The sequence below is a fragment of the Triticum dicoccoides genome, chromosome 2B (assembly GCF_002162155.2).
Source record: "Triticum dicoccoides isolate Atlit2015 ecotype Zavitan chromosome 2B, WEW_v2.0, whole genome shotgun sequence".
NCBI classification, from domain to species: Eukaryota; Viridiplantae; Streptophyta; class Magnoliopsida; order Poales; family Poaceae; genus Triticum; species Triticum dicoccoides.
This window is the reverse complement of record NC_041383.1, coordinates 378698379-378720001: the sequence shown is the minus strand read 5'-3', so window position 1 is coordinate 378720001 and position 21623 is coordinate 378698379. Positions and strand designations below refer to the sequence as shown.

The window sequence follows — 21623 nt, the reverse complement described above, 5'->3', positions numbered from 1 at the left end:
ATCTATGAGACCAGGTCTCACAGGCCAGCACGTGAGATCCGCCCCGATGGATGACACGTGGCATTCACAATCTTAAAGAGCTACTCCCACTTTGCCCATTAATTTCCAAAATCCTGAATGCAATTCCTACACTTGAACAGGTACATATACGTACACAAGTACACAGTGATTTAGGATTTGCTTGTTCTCCCTCTCGTTGATGACGGCCAAGCAAAAGGACCTCGTCGCCTGCGGCCGCTCGGAACGACACATTGACAACTACTCGTCCATGGTCGTGCCGAATGATCTCGTCACCAGCATCCGCGCGAGATGACCATGTGGAGACTTCCTGTCAGTGCCCACGCTGGAAGACCTCGCCGCCGGCGTTGCTGGCTGGGCGGACTTTATGTTCGTCGTAGTCACGCGCCAAGACGCTGATGCCTGCGCGGACACCTCGTCGACGGCGGCTACGCTGGAAGACTACTCCTTGTTGATGGTGGTCACGCACCAACACGTCCTCGCCGAGGGCGGGACTAACTCCTCAATGCCGCCGGGTGTCAAGACGTATGCAGCTGCTCGTCATCAACACATTCCTTTCCTGCTTCAAGCGCGGCGATGTGTTGGTGCATGGCCACCATATGTTCTTCTTGGCTTTGGAGTTGTATAACCTTCATAGTTAGTAGATTAATTACTTTCAAGTTTCAGTATGAGCTATCTGAAGATTGGTGTAACCAGTGAACTACTGTACTCGCTCAACCAGCCTAGCTTTGCATGGATCACTCACCGGGAGTGGAAGAGTCCTAGACGAACATGGCGTATTAATTAGCTGAATTAGCTGACACTAGAACCACCGGCCGGGAGTTCGCCGTCTTGGACGAGTGCGGCGTCACATAGCAGCTGGATGCATCTTGTCGCACGGTTACCACTACACGTCTACCGGCGGCGAGGTCTTTCGGTACAGCCATGGATGATAAGTCAGCATAGGATCGTGCCACACGACCACCGGCAATGAGATCCTTTGGAGCGACCATGGCTAGGAGTCGTGGTAGCATGAAGCCACGCGGCCGCTAGCGACGAGGTGGTTCGGCGTGGCCATCGACGACAAGTCTTGGTTGCGTAGTACCGTGCAGCAGCCGGCGACGAGGTCATCCGGCGCCACCATGCACGAGAGCAGCATGTGAGCCCTAGCTCATGGGGTGCGAGTTGTAGGTATCCCATACAACACTTTAGGATACGTATGCGTGATTGGAGTCGGGAATGGGTAATTAGGCAAAGTGGGATTACATGTGCTTTGGGATTGGCATCGTGACGTGTCATCCATCGGGAGAGGTCTCACGTGCTGGCCCGGCCCGTGAGACCTGGTCTCATAGAATTTTATTCCCAGAAACATGGTCTTTAAACATGTATTGTAAGACAAAAGCCATTCACGCCGTCACTTTCGAGGCATTCCAAAACAGGCACACATCGAAAAATCACTTTCTGGATGCTGTCATAAAAATTAGAAGGAAAAAAATCCATACCAGCTGACCAACACCATCACATCGGGCAAGGGCCAACCCAGGATTTGCTTCCCCCTGCACTGGGATCACAGCTAAGGATTGAGAAGCACTCCAAAGATCAATCCCTATGTTCAGATTTGGCGTGGCATTGGGAAGTGCTGCCCGCCCAGGCGCAGAAACTGGAAGCTTCGAGGCAGACCTCCCCTTCAACTGATACGGTGACTCGACAGCAGCATATGGAACAGCAGCAGCTTGAGACGGTTCACCTGGCAAATACCAATGTAATTATTCAATCTTCTAAAGGAACAACAAAGCTACCACATAGTTGAGCATTCTGATGACCCACCTTCCGCTGAGGTATTACCAGATTTCCTCTTCTTAGGTGCAGACGAATCCTGAAGAGAGCCAATATAAAGCACATAATAAAGTCATAAACATAGTAATTGCAAAAGAAAACAAGCAACTTTAAAATGCTCCCTTGCGTCACAGTAAGTTCTTCTGTACCTTTTGGTCAGTGTCATAATCTCTCGTGTCTGAGGACTCGTCGCTGCCGCTGTCACAGCTGCACAAGAAAATTTAAATCCTAAATTAAAAAAAAACTACATTAACAGATAAGTGAGGGAAAAGAAAAAAGTACCTCTGCGAAGCGTCGTCGCCAGAGGGCGCAGCAGAACTGCCCTTCTCAGAAGACAGGCCACCGCCCTTAGCCTTGCCCTTCCCTTCTGCCACAACTGGCGCAGCGGCGGCGGCAGCAACAGCTTCAGCAGTCGGGTAAGGAACACCCTGCGCAGAGGCAACGATTTCACCACCAAAAATCCCGCCAAATCCAAGTCCAATTCCCCCGATTGAGCACGAAACTGACTAGAAACGTTTATATCCAACCAAACGGAGACTCGTGCACTCACCGCGGCCATGGACGCGTGGGCGTAGTACGCCATCGCGGCCCCCGGGTGGTACATGGGGAACGGCACCGGCGCGCCGTACGATGTCCCTGAGGCCGCCGCCGCCGCCATCAGGTGCTGAATCAGAGGAAAAGCAAAAACCTAGTCAGAACACCCGGCCTTTCCCCTCCTCGTCCAGCCCAAAATTGGGCAATCTCGTACCTGCGCGGGCCAGGCGGCGTAGGGATGCCCCCCGGAGGCGTAGAACGCCTGCATCGAGGCGGCCCACTCTGCGTGGGACTGCGGCGCGGCGGTGGCCACAGCCACGGCGGCCGCGGGAGGCTCGGGCGGCTTGGGCTGCTCATCGGAGGAGGACGCCATGCGCGCTCGCGGGAGAGATCTAGGGTGTTTCTGCACCTCCCCTGCACGAGGAGGAAGGAAGCGGCGGAGGTGGTGGGTATAGCGAGCCACCGGCGGTGGAGCTACCTGGGCGGTGTGGGGAAGCAGCAGCCGAGCAGGAGGGGCGAGCAGTGGGAGAGCAAAAAGGCTAGGGTTTGGTGTCCTCTTACTGCGTGTACACCTCCCGGTACACATAGCAATACCTACAAAACGTGGCACGCGAGGATTGGCTGTCAGTGGAGGTGTGGCCCGCCAGAACGTAAAAGGGAATGACACGTCGAGCTTCTTTGGTCCTGGAGTCCATATGTCGGCTTCCTTAAATGCAAATCGGTGTGTGCGGTGAGAGGCGCCAAGCGAATAGAGTGACGCCGGTACCGGTGTAAGGACAAATAGCCCGTTTGATATGAGGCTGATCGTAATGGTAGTATCATAGGTAGTACTAGCATAAATACTCATGCGTTGCAACAGGGGACATTGTTATCTGGCTCATGCGTCCACTTGTTTCAATGTGTCCGCCCTATTGTCCTCTTTCTTTCTTGGAGAGATCCTCTAGTACCCCAGACAACGAGCTTCTTCGGGACTCATTGTGTTCTTCTGACGTTATCATACTCATCCTACCCTTATTGAATTTTCAAGCCGACTTAGTGGATCAGTAGCTGGTAAATTCAAGACGTATATAAATTGATGGTTTTGGTTCTAGGGGGGGTGAGGTTATACTATCTAATGATAATAGAAAGATCCAATTTATTGAGTTGGTGTGTTTTTTCAGACCCAGTTGAGGCACGATGAAGTTTGTGTTATGTAATTGTTATCTGCCTAATCAAATCATTGGTTACAAAGAAAACACTAATTTAGTTTCATGCATTAATTATAACCCCGTGGCCCAATCGAGGAAACAATATGCAGCGCATACCCCATGGCCCACTTAGAGGAGTGATTCCATGAGGCCCAATAAAAGAAAACAAAAGATGCGAAGTAGGCCACTTGACTGCATGGTTTGGGGGTCTAGCCCGAAAGTTTATTTATGTCTTCTTCAGGACACATTATGTTCTTCTCACATCATCATCCTCGTCCTCTTTTTATTGATTCACAAGCCAATCTATTGAGTTGATCGATAACAAGTAACTCCAAGAGGTATATAAATTGATGGTTTTGGTTCTAAGATGGCTGATAGAGGCGAGGGTCCCGATCTTTCGATGAGATGATAACTATCGATTTGGTGAAGATGACTTTGACGATCCAACTACAAACGTGCATGACGTTGCGCCTTGGCAATCGCTAAACCAACTCCGGGAGGTTATTGACCACGCGTGGAGCACAATCAACCTGACCACGAAGGTCTATTCCTGCAAGCAATCGAAGAACAAGCAAGAATATGATAAAAGCAATCTGAATATTGCGAGTATATATGAAGTATTGATAAAGGTGGGGATCCGTAAGCGGTCTTGGTCTGGTCGTTGGACACAAACGAAGTACATGAAGTTGCAATGGCTAACTTTTAACTAAACAAATCCCAAGGAAAAAGCTACTAGACGGATCTACTTATATATGAGCAAGGGGTGGCGGCCAAGGAGGTGGGAGGACGTCCCAAGGCAGCCTAAAACTAACCCTAGGTCGTACAAGGCTCATGGGCCCAAGTGGAGGTGATGCAACACCTTTGGACTTGTAGTTTGACTCGGATTCTGCTGCGGTGTTAGATTGTTTCGTCGATATCTCAATGCTCCGGACGGATTTTAAGGTGATTCCAATTGGGTTGGAAAGAGCACGAAATCTACTTTCCAAGAAAAAAAGAATCACCCAATTTGAAGTCCGTATGAAAGAGTTCTTGGCGTTTTGAGTCAGGTATGTATGTGCAGTCCGAATCTGAATTCAGAACTTGAGAGACTTGGACTCTATCTTCTCTTGGCCCAAAAGTGACATGAGAGGACTTTTTGAACAACACTTAAACATCTCTTTTCCTCTTATCTTCATATGTGGATTGTACAAATGTATTATACACCTGCAATTGGAAATTACACAAAAGTTTGTGAAGTATGTTTGTGCTGGATGACATAAATAAATTATTGCATAGTTTGCATTAGAAATCACCTCACAAATATACATATATGCAATATTTTTGGTCATATCCATGGTAGTCATGTCCTCATCATCCTCCCCTTCTTGAAAACAAAACCGTCCTCGACGTTGCTTAATCTGAAATGTGGCTAACAAAAGAGACAAGGTGTACATGTTGTATATGTATATGTCATCCATTTTTACTTTTCTTGGTTTTTGCACATATGACACATGTATACATGAGTAACCTTCATAGTTCATAAAACCTAAAGCCAAAATATTATCATAAGAAGTAGAAGGCATGAAAATATTGCAACTCAGTTTGCACATATAAGCGAAGCTCTTATTTATTTCAAAAGGTTGACAATGTTCATCATTAAACCATCCTAACATTGATGAATAAACCTTAATCGCATCAAATTTACATGCTACAACATGCTTAAATAAGCAAACATGCAATAAGTCATTGGTCACAGAATCATTACCAAGATTAGAGGTCATATCAAAATGATTAAACATTGGTTCTTTTGCATCAACAGTTAATTCAATGGATGCAGTCAAAATTGTTGGTATTTTAATTGTTTGATCACATGACGCATTCATGACAGTAACACAATTCTCTAAAATAGGTGGTGTACCAAAATCAATAGGTAACTCAACAAATGATGTATTCAAGTTAACTAGGCATGCATCATTCTCATGTGAAAGTGGAAAATCTGTACCTTTGTCATTACCTCTTATGATCAACTCAGATGATGTAGGCACTCTCGATGGTGATGTGTCACATGGTGGAGATGATGTAGTCATCACAACAACGGATGTGGTTGTGATAGTATGCCTAGTAGTTGAAGAAACATCTGTATCCAGACTTGGAATGTGCACCGTGCGCTTGTTCTCCTTGTGGGCAACACGTCGTTTTATTTCCTGTTCAGCTTTGCAAGCAAGACGAAACAAATGGACCATAGGATAACACTCTTCATGAATTAGTATCTCTTGAATATCATAGTTTAATCCTCCCCAAAATCTATCCATAAAATAGTCTTCACTTTCTTCTAAAAATGAGTGCAACAATGTAGTTTGTAAATCATCATAATATTTTGTTACGTGTTAGTGCCTTGTCTTAAATGTTGTAATTTTTTAATCTTGCAACGAGTATAATAAACATCAACAAATCTATCTCTCATGACAAGTTTTAAATCATCTCAAGTACTAGGTATAAAATCAGGGTTTAACCGACAATATTCACTCCACCAAACTAAAGCAAAGCTACTGAAAGTACTAACCGCAGCTTGAAATTTTCCATGCTCATCAAAATTATGGGAAGCAAATATAGCATTTATTTCGTACTCCCATTCAATATATAAATTAGGTCTAAAACGACCAATAAATGGTGGCATGAAAACATTAACCTGATTATGTGCATTCTGATGTTGTTGCTCCTCTTGTGACGGTTGTTGTATTTTCTTAGGTGATGGCAAATCTCCCACGATCGATGAAGCCCAAGAACTAACAACTCCGGAACCTGCCATAATTAGTAGAAAACAAGAAACAAAATTCGAGAATAATGTTCCTATGAAATACTAGGACGTGGTGGTAAAACCCTCATAGTATATAGCAAATATCAATATCTTACAAGTTCTTACCATGCGGCAGGTGGTGACAGGCAACCAACGGTGTCAAGTAACTCTGAAGATTGTGTAAAGCGATTGCCAGGAGAATGTAATTATACACGGTGTAGAAATATGTGGAGCTGGGTTGGCTATATATGATAGCAAAAGATTAACAATAATCAATTTAAAGATGCAATATTGAATAACCGCTCAACGATGGTACTGTGCTGGTCCTAGGCTAGACCGGACTAGAGACGCGAGCCTAGAACACTAACGAGGTCACGGCGTAGCACAACTAGCATCAATAAAGGATATGAAGTAGCTCTGGACAGCAAGATAAAAGTGAAGATCACAATAGCAGTAAAGATAATGATGTGAAACAACAGCCAAGCAGGATATACAACAACTCTCTCTCTCCAACTTTCCTCTTGAAAAGTTTAAGCCAATTTTCTGATAATTTTTTTCAAAGAATGCTACTAACTCAAGCTTTTCAATGCAAAAAGAATCACTCAATTCCGAGTTGATATGAGGAGTCAAAAAATTCTAAAATTGGCTTGAAAAAATGGAATAAGCTTTGTTTGCGAACTTCGGAGGGCAAAAAGACCTATTTAGAAGTCGATTTTGAGGTGCCAAATATTGAACTAGCTTCTTCAACTATTTAGATGCGGCTCGTCTCTAGCTTTAATTTGATTACTCGCGGAGCCAAAACAGACGTCGTATGAGGAAGTTATGACTGTTTTACTGAACAATGCATAAAATATATTCCAATCCGAATTCAGCTACGAGATTGAGTCTAGATAGGTTCGAAATTTTTTTCTCCTTTTTTTCATCACACTTTTTTCTTTTTCTTTCTCTCTTTTTTTTCTGACTTTTTTTTACTTTTTTTTCTCTCGTTTTTTTCTCTTTCCCTCTTTCCAAAACAAAATAGATAAGATGCAGTTTGGATCAAGTGAAGATGTGAATGACCTCAACTATGATGAAGACAATGAACAGTGGATAGCACGTGATGGAAATTGATGGATGGGATGGTGGACAATGGAAGGAATAATGATGCAGCGGCAGCGTGACTAATATGAACAGAACTCGAAACTCTAAACGAACTAGACACTAAGACCAGCAACTCGACACGACGATGCAACCGATAATTCAATAATGCAAACAATGAAAAGAAAATTGCAAAGGCTCGGACTGGCTTGGACAAAGGGTGAATAGATCTAACTTTTGTTGTGGCTTTTTCTTGGACAAAAGGTAAGAAAATAAATCTAATCTAAGGGAAAACTGGAAATTCTCACAGAGCAACCTGAACTCTGATACCACTTGATAGAGGCAAGGGTCCCGATCTTTCGATGAGATGATAACTATCGATTTGGTGAAGATGACTTTGACGATCCAACTACAAATGTGCATGACGTTGCGCCTTGGCAATCGCTAAACCAACTCCGAGAGGTTATTGACCACGCGCGAAACACAATCAACCTGACCACGAAGGTCTATTCCTGCAAGCAATCGAAGAACAAGCAAGAATATGATAAAAGCAATCTGAATATTGCGAGTATATATGAAGTATTGATAAAGGTGGGGATCCGTAAGCGGTCTTGGTCTGGTCGTTGGACACAAATGAAGTACACGAAGTTGCAATGGCTAACTTTTAACTAAACAAATCCCAAGGAAAAAGCTACTAGACGGATCTACTTATATATGAGCAAGGGGTGGCGGCCAAGGAGGTGGGAGGATGTCCCAAGGCAGCCTAAAACTAACCCTAGGTCGTATAAGGCTCATGGGCCCAAGTGAAGGTGATGCAACACCTTTGGACTTGTAATTTGACTCAGATTCTGCTGCGGCATTAGATTGTTTCGTCGATATCTCAATGCTCCGGACGGATTTTAAGGTGATTCCAATTGGGTTGGAAAGAGCACGAAATCTACTTTCCAAGAAAAAAAAGAATCACCCAATTTGGAGTCCGTATGAAAGAGTTCTTGGCGTTTTGAGTCAGGTATGTATGTGCAGTCCGAATCTGAATTCAGAACGTGAGAGACTTGGACTCTATCTTCTCTTGGCCCAAAAATGACGTGAGAGGACTTTTTGAACAGCACTTAAACATCTCTTTTCCCCTTATCTTCATATGTGGATTGTACAAATGTACCATACACCTGCAATTGGAAATTACATAAAAGTTTGTGAAGTATGTTTGTGCTGGATGACATAAATAAATTATTCCATAGTTTGCATTAGGAATCACCTCACAAATATACATGTATGCAATATTTTTGGTCATATTCATGATAGTCATGTCCTCATCAATGGCGAAGTGATACTATTTAATGATAATGGAAGAGCCGACTTATTTAGTTGGTGGTTTCTTTTTCAGGCCCAACAGAGGCCCAATGCAGCATGCTTTATGTAGTTGCAGTCGGCCTGCTAGGAGCATATGTTATAAAGGAAAAGCTAAATTATTTTTCCGCATTTATTTTTCCCAATTGCCCATGCAAAGAAAAAAGATGTAGAGCATGCCCCTTCGCCCACGTTACCACGTAAAGGACTGACTCCCTGTAGCCCAATCAAAAAAAAATATGAGTAGCAGGACCCTTAGCGCGCGTAGGGAGTGGCTCCCTGTGACCCAATCAAAGGGAGAAAAAAAGATGTGGAGTGGACCCCTTGTATGCACGGTTTGAAGGCCCACCCCAAAAATTTGTTTATGCGTGGATGGACAAAAAAATAGTGTCACCTTAGCTAGGTATATATGGGAGAAAATAATTTAGATGGTGAGCGGAACAAAAAATTAAAGAAAAGCACAATCCTTTATTAGGAAAATAAATAAAAATAAAAGATATAATACCTGCAAAAACTCACAATCAAATTACCCTATAACAACACCTTCATAGTAAAATAACACAACACACAAGACACGAAAATCATGCTTGGAGACAGATATTTTTTTTGAGGGTGAGACAGAGATATTCTAGTAGTGCAATTCAATTATATCAAACATGCACCTTCTTTGTCTTCTTCTTCGTCCACCCACTATATCAGCCTCCTGGTTCTAGCTCGTCGTTGCTAGTAGTGGCACATACGGCACGCCTGCAAGCGACAAGAAGAAATTATAGCAAATAGCACAAAAAACAGCCATTCTGAGGGCAAATAGGGTGGAGGAAGACGATAAAACTCCATGAGATAAAATATTTTTATTAGGGTGAGACAGAGATATTCTAGTAGTGCAATTCAATCATATCAAACATGCACCTTCTTTGTCTTCTTCTTCGTCCACCCACTATATCAGCCTCCTGGTTCTAGCTCGTCGTTGCTAGTAGTGGCACATACGGCACGCCTGCAAGCGACAAGAAGAAATTATAGCAAATAGCACAAGAAACAGCCATTCTGAGGGCAAATAGGGTGGAGGAAGACGATAAAACTCCATGAGATAAAATATTTTTATTGATATAAAAAGAGTCATTTTGTTAGATTTTCAAAGACGGCTCTATGAGATAAATTGCTGCTAATGGTATGTGATTCTGCTTCCGTTCGTTCAATTTTGAAAGTGGTCTAATGATTTCCATTTTTTCTTCACAATTTTACTTATGACTGGTTGGGAAAAAGGACTACATGTGTATGCACACCAATGATTATGTAAATAAAGAAAATAAATTAAATTGAAGTTTAATGGTTGAGCTATTTTCCATTATATACGACAAATATGGGGGACCTACAACAACTGTTAACTCGGTGATGGACGATGCGCACCATATGCTCAAGGTTTCTCACAAAAGAAAGGTTGCTAACAGTTCTCAAACTGAAGTTGAGATGTACTCCGTATGATGTAGCAGCTTCTAGTTAATGCAGTAGTGACATCTAGCAGCTTGTAATCTCTGTTTCTCAATAACATCTAGCACGTGGCAGCAATACCAGCAATAGCACACCCCAAACAACAACCTATTTTCTCTCTTCAGCCGTAGGCCATAGCCTGCAGCCCTCGATAGCAAGCAGCCGCGGCACCGTGATAATCGCCTATGAATGTCTCTGCTCTCCAAATAGCCAGCATGAGCCAATCAATTTCCTGTAGCGCGCGCCTTCCGCGTCATATGGTCGAGGCCACGGCTGCTCCTCCTTGCCAGAGTTAATTGCACAGAAGTACCACAATTCAGGCATCACATGCAGATTGGTACCACGATTGCTAATTTTTGCGTGTCAGTACCAACATTGGTCCAAATTTTTGCAAATTGGACTAAAACGCGTATTTATACGTATTGACGCCCGATCCGACAGGTCGGGCCCACCCGTCAGGTGCCACGCTGGCCAATCGGCGCGTGCCCGCGTGCTGACTAGGACGAGCCGGTGCGCTGCTGTCCTAACCGGCCCGGTCGCACCAGCTCCAGTCCGGCCGCACCATTCCCCTCCCCCTCCTCCTCCTCGCTCGAACCCTAGTCCATGGCGTCGGTGATTCCGCCAGTCTGCGGCGAGGGCGTCCACGGCGGCGGCGAGGGCGTCCACGGCGTCGGCGAGGGCGTCCACGGCGTCGGAGAGATGCCGTTCTGGCCTCCTAGCGGAACGGTTGGCGTCGACGGGGATGGCGGCGACGAGTCCAGCTCCGCGTACTCGACCGACGACGAGGAGTCGATGTTACTCACCATGGAGCAGCGGTTGCGGTTGGCGCATCAGTGGGTGGCGAACCCTAGCAGCAGCCATGAGTTGACGCATGGACTTGGCGGCGTGCTGTAAGTACCCTTGTCCTACTCCTCTGATTCATCCAATTGGGCATTTTTAGGGTTTGTTCATCTTCTGCTTTATCTAGTTGGGGATTAGGTTTTATCCAATTGAAGTGACTAGACTAACCTAGTAACATAGTGTATTGCACTCTCAATTTAGTTCAATTACTGTGGCTCTCCAAATTGTTCTGTACTGTCTGGTACTGTAATTTAAGTTGTTTTGTACTTTACTGTTGCTCTCCAAAATTTGCTTTTGTGCTAAATTAGTAAATAATAGACTTACAGGTTACTTTAAATTGTAATATACTGTGCTGTTGCTCTCCAAATTAAGAGTAATTATAATGAATAAATGAAATTTAATCTTTTTCTGTAGTTTGGATGAAGACATTTGGCAAGTAAGGATCCATTTTGATGCAAGAGAACCATTGGAGATGAAGTTGTGTCGTTCAGATATTACTTATCTGAATTTGGTTGCAGTGATGGAAACCCAAGGATTTAATGCATATGATTGTTTGTTTCACATTGAAAATCCATCTTTAGGAGAGAAAGGGCTGGATTTGGTAGACAGTCATGCAGAATTACAGATGATAAAGAGGAAGATCCAGGACAAATTGGTGCTTAATTTGCTAGTCAGGGCTTGTCCACCCCTGATACTGATTTTGAGAGGCAGCATTTTGAAAAGCCAGACTTGTCCACTGTGGTGTACCAAGAGCCTGTTGTTTATGATCTGAGTGAGCCTCCTATCTTAGCTGTTGATCAGGAAGGAGTAGTCTTTGAGAGTCAATGTAGCACACATCACCCTGTTGCTCCTGCTGGTGTTTGCACACAAGAAAGCAGAAATGCAACTAACAAGTTGAAAGCAGTTTTGGAAGAAGAAGAAGAGGGATATCAAGGATTTGAGGCTTATGAGGACAGTGATTCCTCTGATGAGGATGGTCAAATTGGAAGTTACCCTAATTACATGGTTGATGAAGAAGATGTAGAGGTGGAAGAGGGAAAGAGGCAGAGAGAGCTAGAAGTACAAGAGGAAGAATCAGATGATGATCAATCAGAAGAGGAAGAAATGCTGCATTATGAGGGTGACACTGAAGTTGAGGACCCATTTGAGGTAGAGGAAGATAGGACTTTTGAACAAGAAGAAGAAACTATAGTTGAACCTGTAAAGAAGAAGCAGAAGCTGCCAGTTAGAAGAGGCCCAACCACTAGGTCACATTGTAGTGAGCTACCAGAGGTTGAACCTGATTTCAGACCATCATCAGATGAAGAAGAGGAGGGGTTGTTGAGGGAGAGTGATGATGATGGTTTTCAGCCACTCTCTTTTGTCCTACAAAAGAAAAGGAACAGTAGGGCAAAGAAAAGGCCTCCTAGGAAGTGGTACAATGAGAAAATGGAGCAACCACATGAGCAACTGTGTATGAAGTTGTGTTTTAGGGATCAGCATCAATTCAGAGAAGCTTTGTTGAATTTGCACATCACCCAGGCCAGGAATTTCAGGTATCACAGGAATTCAGATCAGAGGATAATTGTTGAGTGTACAGATAAAAAATGCCAGTTCTTAATGGTGGCAGCAGTTATAAAAGGGGAGAAAACATTTGTAATTAAGAAGATGAGACTAGAGCACACTTGCCCTAGTACCACTGAGACCACCAGGGTTAGTGCTAAGTGGCTAGCACAGAAATATGAGCATCTCTTTAGATCTGATATAACTACTGGTATTCAGACTATAATTGATGCATGCAATGAAAAATATGGTGTAGATGTGCCCAAGTGCATGGCATATAGGGCAAAGAACATAGCTATTGATGCTGTGTTAGGAGATCACAGGAAGCAATATCCTAGGCTTAAAGACTATGCTCAGACTATCATGGACACAAACCCTGGGAGTAGAGTAATAGTCAATACTGTTACTCCAGTACCTAATGCAAAAATACCCCACCCAGGCCCAAGATTCCATGCCATGTTTTTTTGCCTTAATGGAGCAAGGGAGGGGTTTCTCAATGGGTGTAGGCCTTTCATTGGTTAGTTCTTGAACCTTGTGTGAACCATTTACATATTGTAGAGTACTCCATATTGTATCTCACTTGGAAATGTTGATTATGCAGGTGTTGATGGATGCTTCATTAAGCTCACTACAGGTGCTCAACTACTTGCTGCCACTGGTAGAGATGGCAACAACAACATATATCCACTGGCATTTGGCATAGTTGGTCAAGAGGACACTCAAAGTTGGTGTTGGTTTCTACACCAACTGAAAATATGCCTAGGGGGAGAAGTGGGCAAGTTTGGAACTTATACTATAATGTCAGATAGACAAAAGGTATGTGTTTGCATATTTCATTCTGTTTTGAACAAGTGTTTGCATTAGCTTAGATTTTTAAATTGTTTGTAGCTTAGACTTGTTAAATTGTTTGTGTCAGGGGTTATTGAATGCAGTGAATGCTGTGTTTCCAAGTTGCAACCAAAGATTCTGCCTTAGACATTTATATGCAAATTTCCAAAATGCTGGTTTAGGGGTGAAGATCTTAAGAAGTGCATGGATAATGCTAGCTATGCCTACAATGAACACAAATTTAATATTGCAATGAATGATCTTAGAGCTGAAAGTGAGGAAGCTTGGGAGTGGCTTACTGCAATACCAAAAAAAACATGGGCAAGGCATGCATTTGACACAAACTGCAAGACTGACTTGGTAGTGAACAACTTGTCAGAGGTGTTCAACAAGTACATTCTAGATGTTAGGAGAAAACCTATAAGGACAATGTGTGATGGGATAAAAGATAAGCAGATGGTGAGGTGGCACATGAAGAGAGAGAGTGTAAAGGAAGCAAGATGGGAGATAACACCTCATTACAGTGAGAAGCTAGAGATTGAGAAGGAGAGGGCCAGATACTGCAAGCCAATACAGGCAGGGGTCAACTTATGGCAAGTTACAAGTGGGCAGCAAACACATGCTGTCAACCTGGAACTTGAGACTTGTGGATGCAGGAAGTGGGACCTTAGTGGCATACCTTGCAACCATGCCATCTCTGCAATAAACAAGGCTAAAAGGAAACCAGAGGATTATGTCAGCAAATTCTTCAAGAAAGATTTTTATGCTGCAGCTTATGAACCAATGATCTTTCCTGTGCCTGGTGAGCATGATTGGACAAGGACCCCTGGTCCAGACATAGAACCACCTGCATTCAAAATCAAGAGAGGAAGAAGGAAAGAAAAGAGGATCAAGGGCAAATTTGAAGTACCAAAGCCAAAAGAAACTTCAAGAATGGGGACCATAACATGTGGCAATTGTGGTCTCCAAGGGCATAGGTACACAAACTGTCTTAAACAGTTGAAGCCTGAGCTAGCTTTGAGGAAGAATAAGCATGTGGTAATAATTTTTCACCTTCAAATGTACTAATGTTTTCTTTCTTGTACATTTCTTTCTAGCATTATTAACTGTTTTCTTTTCTTTGCAAGGCTAATCCAAGTACCTCACAGCCAAGAGCTGCTGGTCCTTCTACTGCACCAACAGCAAGACAACCAAGACCTGCTGCTTCTGCTCCTACACCACCATCATCTGCAAGAAGAGGAGCTGGCAGAGGAAGAGGAGCTGCTACTTCTACTACAACACCACCATCTGGAAGAGGAAGAGGAGCTGGCAGAGGAAGAGGAGCTGCTACTTCTACTACACCACCACCATCTGGAAGAGGAGCTGGCAGAGGCAGAGGAAGAGCTGGAAGAGGTGCTCCAATGCCATTCATTGCCCCAAGGCAATATGCTGACATTCCTACTGATGGCACACACACTGGATGGATGTCCTACTTCACTGCTAGCATGGGAGGTGGAGGAGCCATGTAATGTCAAATATTGTGGTGTTATTTTGGTTAAACTTGATGCTTGAGGTGGAGTACTGGTGGAGTACTCTAGTAATGTTGAACTTGATGCTTGTAATGTTGAACTGGATGGATATGTGGTTGAACTTTAGGTGATTATCTGAATGTTGAACTTTAGTTGGTTATCTGAACTTGCTACTGGATGCTGGTAATGAGAGTTGATTGTGACAAATCAGTACCACATTTGCAGATTATTGTGACAAATCAGTACCAATTCTGCCGCTAGCTGTTGCATGTCAGTACCAATATTGGGGCATCACATAACATGCAGTACCACATTTGGGGATTCTGACATGTGGGCCATCCACCTTTCCTACTATTAAAGTGTGACAGCACAAGATCTCACGGCAGTGTGGGGACGAAACTAGGGTTCATCCGCGCAGCCAAGGACAAATCTCAGAGGCGAGGCGCTGACTGGGGCCGGCGGCGGAGAGATGTCGTGGTCGTCCAGTGCCGGGTCCGCTCCCGGATTTCGTCGAGCTGCAGGAAGGAGGGGGGAGGAGTCGCGCTCGCCGGTGCGCTACCGCGAGAACCCAATGGCATACGAGCCTCCGGTGATGTGCCACTGTTCAACTCCGAGGAAGGCGCCAAGATGGATCTCCTGGAGCAGGCAGAACCCTGGTAGGAGGTACTACAGCTGCGTGGATGCTATGGTGAGTGCTGTTTTTTCCCTAATTTTCTTCCTCTTTCTTCTGTGCAATAATTTTTGGCAGCATGGTGAATTTGCTTGTGTATCTTAATAGCACGGTGGCTGTGGATTTGTGCAATGGCATGATGATCCATTGCCCACATTCTGGAGTGAGCTCATTGGGGATCTGCGTGATGAAGTATGGAGGCTTAAAGGTGCAACTGTTGCTAGATCTGAAGATCAATTTCCAATCCTGACTCCAAGTGAAGATGATGGCACAAGGGAGGCCATGTTTCTGTCTCTGCAAACTCAACTCAGAGAGAAGAATGCAGAGATTGCAGGGATTAGGGCCAAATTTCACAATGTGTTGTTTCTTTTCACTATATTTGTGCTTGGCTTAGTTGCAGGCAAGATATTAAGTTAGTTAGTTGCTTCAGTTGTAGCCAAGTTGTAATGGATCAAGTTGTAATGGATCAGTGAAGTTATCTTCTGATGCAATGAGATTTAGTGAGTCTTGTTCCTCTTTTATTGCAATGTACTGTCTGGTTTGCTGCAACATTGTCATAATGTACAATCTACATAATCAGCATAACCATAGCAATACATAACCATACATAATAAGAAACTGATCCATACATAGCAATACATAACCATTGTTCACAATACATAGAGGAGTTCCACTTCAAATGCATAGTTCATCCTTTTCTCACAAAAGGATGAATAGCATAACTACTACATACATACACAGCCATAGTTCACCATTAGTACAAGCATACAGTACACAACATTAGTTCCTAGATGCTAGGTCATTACACAACCATCATTCCCAAAAGGTCAGCAATGCCACTAATCTCATTTCATCTTCTTCACTTCTCCAAGATGGCTTGAATCCCCCTGAACTTCTCCTTCAACTTTTCATTCTGAAACTCTAACTGCCACTTCTCTTCAATATGCTTTTTATTTCCCTTAAGCAGATCAGCAACCTGAGCTTCAACTCTAGCTTCTCTTGGGTGAGCTTCTCCTGACACTTAGTTAGCTCTGCATTCTTCAGCTCCAAATTCATACTAGCTTCAGTAAGCACTTGCTTCTCTTTCATTTTGTTCAACTTCAAGTTCTGAATGACTGTTGCTTGAGCTCTTGTCAGGTTGAGCAGCACCTCATACTTCTGAGTAAGTTGCTGGGTCTCTGCATCTTTCTTTGCCATCTTTGCCTTCATATCATCAGTCAGTTCTTTTCTTACCTCCTGCTGATATATAATGGCAGACTGCAGATGCCTGAAATCCACCACCTTATCTTCCTGGAAGTTCATCAGCTCATGCACATCTTGGACTAGCTTGTCATAGTTGGCCTCCAGCTTGTTCTTCTCTTCTGTCAGATGGTGGATAGTGAAAGAATTCTCAAGATTGTCATTCACCCTAACACTTTTGGCATCTTCAACCATTGCCCATAGCTTCAACAATGCATTCTGCATTGTTGGGGGCCACTGGTGATCAACCCATTCAACAAAGCCACAATTGCTACCTTCCTGCAAAAACAATAACAACAACAAAACAGTTCATACAGCAAGTAATTACACAAAATCACTGCAGTTGCCAAAAAGAATGTCTAAATTTAGCATCAGACCACTAAATTTAACAAGAGGAGCAACCACTTGAGTAGCTGACTGACTAGGTTCAGCCATTGTTCTAATGCAAAATATACTCATGCTTCACCTAAATACGCTACTCTAACCACTATGAATCAAAATGTTGACACCAAGCAGAGTACTCCAGCAAACAGAGTTCAATATGGCACTGACCAAGTAAGAAAAAAAATCAGTATGCCTACAATCCTACAATACATACCGACTGTGCACATGCTAAAAACCTCCTGCCTGTGTCTGTTCCTTCAAAGGCAACAAGCCTCTCAGATGCCATGCCGTGCTTCTCACATGGACACATCACATCCAGCTCAAGCCCCTTGTAATCTGGATCTTCAATGGTGAAAGGAACATGCAGAAGCTCGCACAAAGACAATGGCCAAATCAAAACCTAGCGAAATCAACCAAATCAAGAAATCCCAAATATGAAACCCTAACCCTAACCCTGTACTGACCTCGTTCAGACCGTCTGTGGAGGAAGAATGCATGTACGGGGGGCTAGAATGGTCGTCGCTGCTTTCGTCCTCCAAAACCATGGCGACGGCGGGGCGGTGCGGCGGCCGGCCGGCTGTCGGGACGCGGTCGGCGGCGATGGAGGAAACGAGCGAGGAGGAGGAGGGGGAGGGGAATGGTGCGGCCGGACTGGAGCTGGTGCGACCGGGCCGGTTAGGACAGCAGCGCACCGGCTCGTCCTAGTCAGCATGCGGGCACGCGCCGATTGGCCAGCGTGGCACCTGACGGGTGGGCCCGACCTGTCGGATCGGGCGTCAATACGTATAAATACGCGTTTTAGTCCAATTTGCAAAAATTTGGACTAATGTTGGTACTGACACGCAAAAATTAGCAATCGTGGTACCAATCTGCATGTGATGCCTAAATTGTGGTACTTCTGTGCAATTAACTCTCCTTGCCAGCGTGCTCCTCCCTCCACTGACATCATACAATAATCTCACCTCTCAGCGCAGCCACTACTATAACTCTCTCCCCTCTCGACCTCTATATGCTCTCAAGGCCGCCCCGCCTAGCGATTAACTGTTTGGTCTGCACCGGCAGCGGCCAGGGCTACTGCGTGATGCCCTCTCCCTCGCCGGGGCACCGGTCGTTACCTGCTAGCATCTCCGCCACGGTGCCTATCCTCCATCGCGGTGAAGATTGAGGTGGGTGCCAAGGTAGGAATGCTCCATCGTCCGCCCGTCTCCACACATCATGGTACCGGTCGTCAGCCGCGAGAAAGAGGTGGCGGGGCTGCCTTGGCATGGCGCTTGCTACAGCCGCGGCTTACCTCTGCAGGGCACAACTCCTATCAAATCTTGGTGACGGTGGTGGGTCGAAATCAGCGATGGCGAGGAGAGAAGGAGACAAATTGTGAGAGAAGAGGCCGGAGCATTGATCAACATTGGTAGATTTTAAATCACGCAGAAGGGATAGGTGCCACCGCCGAATTCGTAGTGGTTCCTCGCTCCATCTGCCTTCTCAATGAAGTTGCTTCTTCAAATCCATCACCCGCAGCAGCTTATTCAGATGGTCCTCCAACCTCCGTCATCGTCGCCGCAGGAGGAGGAGCGGTGGGTTGGGCTACCCCACAGAAGACATCATATGGTCCTCCCGTTGCACTGCGGCTGACCTTTCGCGTGCTCTGGTGCTCCCTCGTCTTCCTCCTCCAGCTGCTCTCTGTGTCGCCTTTGTCGATGACAGATCTGCGATTTGTTTTGATTCAATTAGATTGGATTTGCGCTCGCGGTTCGGTTTGAGGAAGAAAACAAGGGGACTGGCTTAAATTTATAGTGTACCCGTGTATGTTGCGGCAGCGGAGGAGGATTCTCCGGGTTGAGAGGATAAGATGAGGAAGAGTCTATCTCATACTCCTTTTTGCGACAGCGATGGACTTTGTGTTGATATTTTCACGAGGGACTAAACCCAAAACAGCAGTACGAACCAAACGCAGGTAAAATAGTACCACCTCGGATGTATAAAATAATATAGGTGAAAAACTGAAAGCGTAAATTTATGGGAAGAAGCGTATTGTGACGGTGAAACCAAGGAGTCAATCTGTGCTTTATTATTAGGGAAATATCATGCATGCCAACTAGGCAAACTTGATGAGGTGGCATAGAATTGAATGAAGAAAGAGAGGGTTGAGTATCATATCATGATACCGTATCATATAAAATGGTGTGCTACTATGTGTCATGCATGGCAATAAATGAAGTTAGCTATGATACTATGCACTACGTATGTAGTATCATATACTAGTATCATATGCATTACGACCAGCCTGAAGGGACAGCGGGGAGGGAAGCATGGGTACAACCGTACTGGTGGTGATTGGTTGGTGGGTGTGTGGGTGCAGGGCAGCTCCAACCAGACATGGCCAAACAGGCCGTCCCGGCCCACCGTAATCGTGTTTGGCACGGCCCGACCCGCCATGGCACGATTATTAGCCGGTCAGTGCCGTGCCAGCCCACGTGTTGTCCCCTCCAGCTCAAGGACAGCAGAGAAGCTATACGGGCCGGCCCGGCGGCACGCTTGGTCTGTTAGGCTGTTTTTCGGCCAAATTTCGCCTATTGGTTTTTCGGCTATATATATCTAAAAATCCTAAATAAAAATAAAATAAATAAATGGGTCGTGTCGTGCTGGCCCACGTGCTCAGCCTTCAGGGCCAGGCACAGCCCCGACGTGTCGCGTGCCGGGTCGGGCTTGTTTAGCATGTGTCATGCCTGGGTCATGCCTTGCAGGCGTGCTACCGGGCCGGCCCGGATATCCTGACTCGTTTGGCCAGCTATAGCTCCAATGCTAGCAACTTCCTCCAACGCAGCGACCCAAATGAACACGCGCTTTGTACGCTTTTCATCCATTTGGGTCGACCAGGCGAAAGTGCGCGTTCGCTTTTTTATTTGGGTCGACAGGTGCGCCCAATGGGAGGCATACCAATTTTTGCCGACGTGGCCGAAACTGACTTAATTAAGCATAATTATATATAAATGGCCGGTCAAACGCCGGTCAAAGTCCACTTAAATATAACTAAACATTAAAACAACTCTAATAAACGCTCGTACACTGCCTTAGTAGACCGCCTTGCCCTTGCCGCCAGTGAGGTCGATGAAGACGGGAGGCGGCCCAGCCCAACCGAGCGCGGCTTGATAGGCCGCTAGGGCAGCCTCCTCCGGTGCCTGTTGCGGCGGCACTGTGGCGAGATGTGCATGCTCCTCCTCCCCCTCCCCACGGCGCAGCTGTTGCTCCCAGTGCATCTGCTGCTCGGCGTTGGCCCGCTCCTTCCGATCCAATGCGCCTTCCAGCGCTCAAGGTGGGTCGCCTCCTCTTCCGGCGTGGAGTCGAAGTAGCAAGGGGGCGCGCACACCCACTCGCGGAGCTGGCCGGTCCACGAAAAGGACTCCTCAGGCCAAGTGGGGTTGGCGATGGCCGTTCCGCGTGGGCATTGGCTCGCGCTCCGGCTCCGGCTTGGCCTTGGGCTCGACGAGGGGCGGCGCCGGCGGCGGTGGCGACACGAACAAGGGTGCATGGATGGAGTCCCCCGTTGCGGACAAAGCAAGGGCTTGCTCCAACCCATCCCAATGGGCGTCCTCCTCGAGCCGGCTCGCCTCCAGCACATGTTGCAGGGCCTCCTCGAGGGAGGCTTGGTACTCCGCCTCCGCCTGCTCTTCCTTCGGCTTTACTGACAAGGGCGGCGATGGAACATCGTGGTCAATGTGGGCGCCGAGGCGACGCTCCTCCTCGTGCTCTAGCGCAAACCAACGCTCCCAGTTGGGAGAGTCTGGTGCGTAGGCACCATGGCGCGCTGCTCCGGCGTAAGGAGCTCGCGCTGCCGGGAAACCTCCTCCGCATGCGCCCACGCTGTGATGCCCCAAATTCAATCATACACTAATCATACACGCAACCGTGTACGATCAAGATCAGGGACTCACGAGAAGATATCACAACACAACTCTAAAGACAAAAAAAAGACATACAAATTTCACATTACAAGCCAGGGGCCTCGAGGGCTTGAATACATAAGCTCGATCATAAACGAGTCAGCGAAAGCAACAATATCTGAGTACAGACATAAGTTAAACAAGTTGACATGAGATGGCTAGCACAAACATGGATACAGATTGAAGATGATAGAGGCAAAGGTGTCCCGTCTTTCGATGAGATGATGGATATCGCTTTGGTGGAAATCGACTTTGACGATCCGACTACGAACGTGCGAGGACGTCGCGCCTTAGCAATCGCTAAACCAACTCCGAGAGGTTATTGACCACGCCGGAGCACGATCAACCTGACTACGAGGGTATGTTTCCTGCGAGAAAACGAAGAACAAGCAAGAAACTGAGATTGCAATCTGGATATTGCAAATATAA

At 45.6% G+C, this 21623-nt stretch overlaps 3 protein-coding genes across 4 annotated transcripts in view; 1 reads left to right on the top strand and 2 right to left on the bottom strand.

The window, feature by feature from the left end:
* LOC119363752 (DNA-binding protein EMBP-1-like) overlaps window positions 1–2934 on the bottom strand; it is a 6731-nt gene extending 3797 nt beyond the window's left edge. The window contains exons 1-6 of one of the 2 annotated variants that reach the window (XR_005174349.1): window positions 2582–2934; window positions 2384–2497; window positions 2116–2261; window positions 1983–2040; window positions 1825–1873; window positions 1500–1744 (exon numbers count right to left, since the gene is read on the bottom strand). Coding sequence is in view for 1 of the 2 variants with exons in the window: in XM_037629120.1 (XP_037485017.1) it covers window positions 1500–1744; window positions 1825–1873; window positions 1983–2040; window positions 2116–2261; window positions 2384–2497; window positions 2582–2740 (771 nt within the window). In the remaining variant the exon portion in view is untranslated. The remainder of the gene's footprint in view (window positions 1–1499; window positions 1745–1824; window positions 1874–1982; window positions 2041–2115; window positions 2262–2383; window positions 2498–2581) is intronic. The other variant, XM_037629120.1, reaches the window with a different exon arrangement.
* Window positions 2935–13686: 10752 nt separating this feature from the next.
* Window positions 13687–15039, top strand: LOC119363750. Its single transcript, XM_037629118.1, has 2 exons — window positions 13687–14490; window positions 14580–15039. The coding sequence occupies exons 1-2, from the start codon at window positions 13705–13707 to the stop codon at window positions 14958–14960; spliced, it is 1167 nt and encodes a 388-aa protein (XP_037485015.1). The 5' UTR covers window positions 13687–13704; the 3' UTR covers window positions 14961–15039.
* Window positions 15040–16349: 1310 nt separating this feature from the next.
* On the bottom strand, window positions 16350–18065 carry LOC119363751. The gene is made up of 3 exons (XM_037629119.1): window positions 17718–18065; window positions 17468–17614; window positions 16350–17148 (listed from the first exon to the last, which is right to left on the bottom strand). Exons 1-3 carry the CDS (start codon window positions 17796–17798, stop codon window positions 16552–16554), a joined length of 825 nt encoding a protein of 274 aa, XP_037485016.1. The 5' UTR covers window positions 17799–18065; the 3' UTR covers window positions 16350–16551.
* Window positions 18066–21623: the final 3558 nt, after the last annotated feature.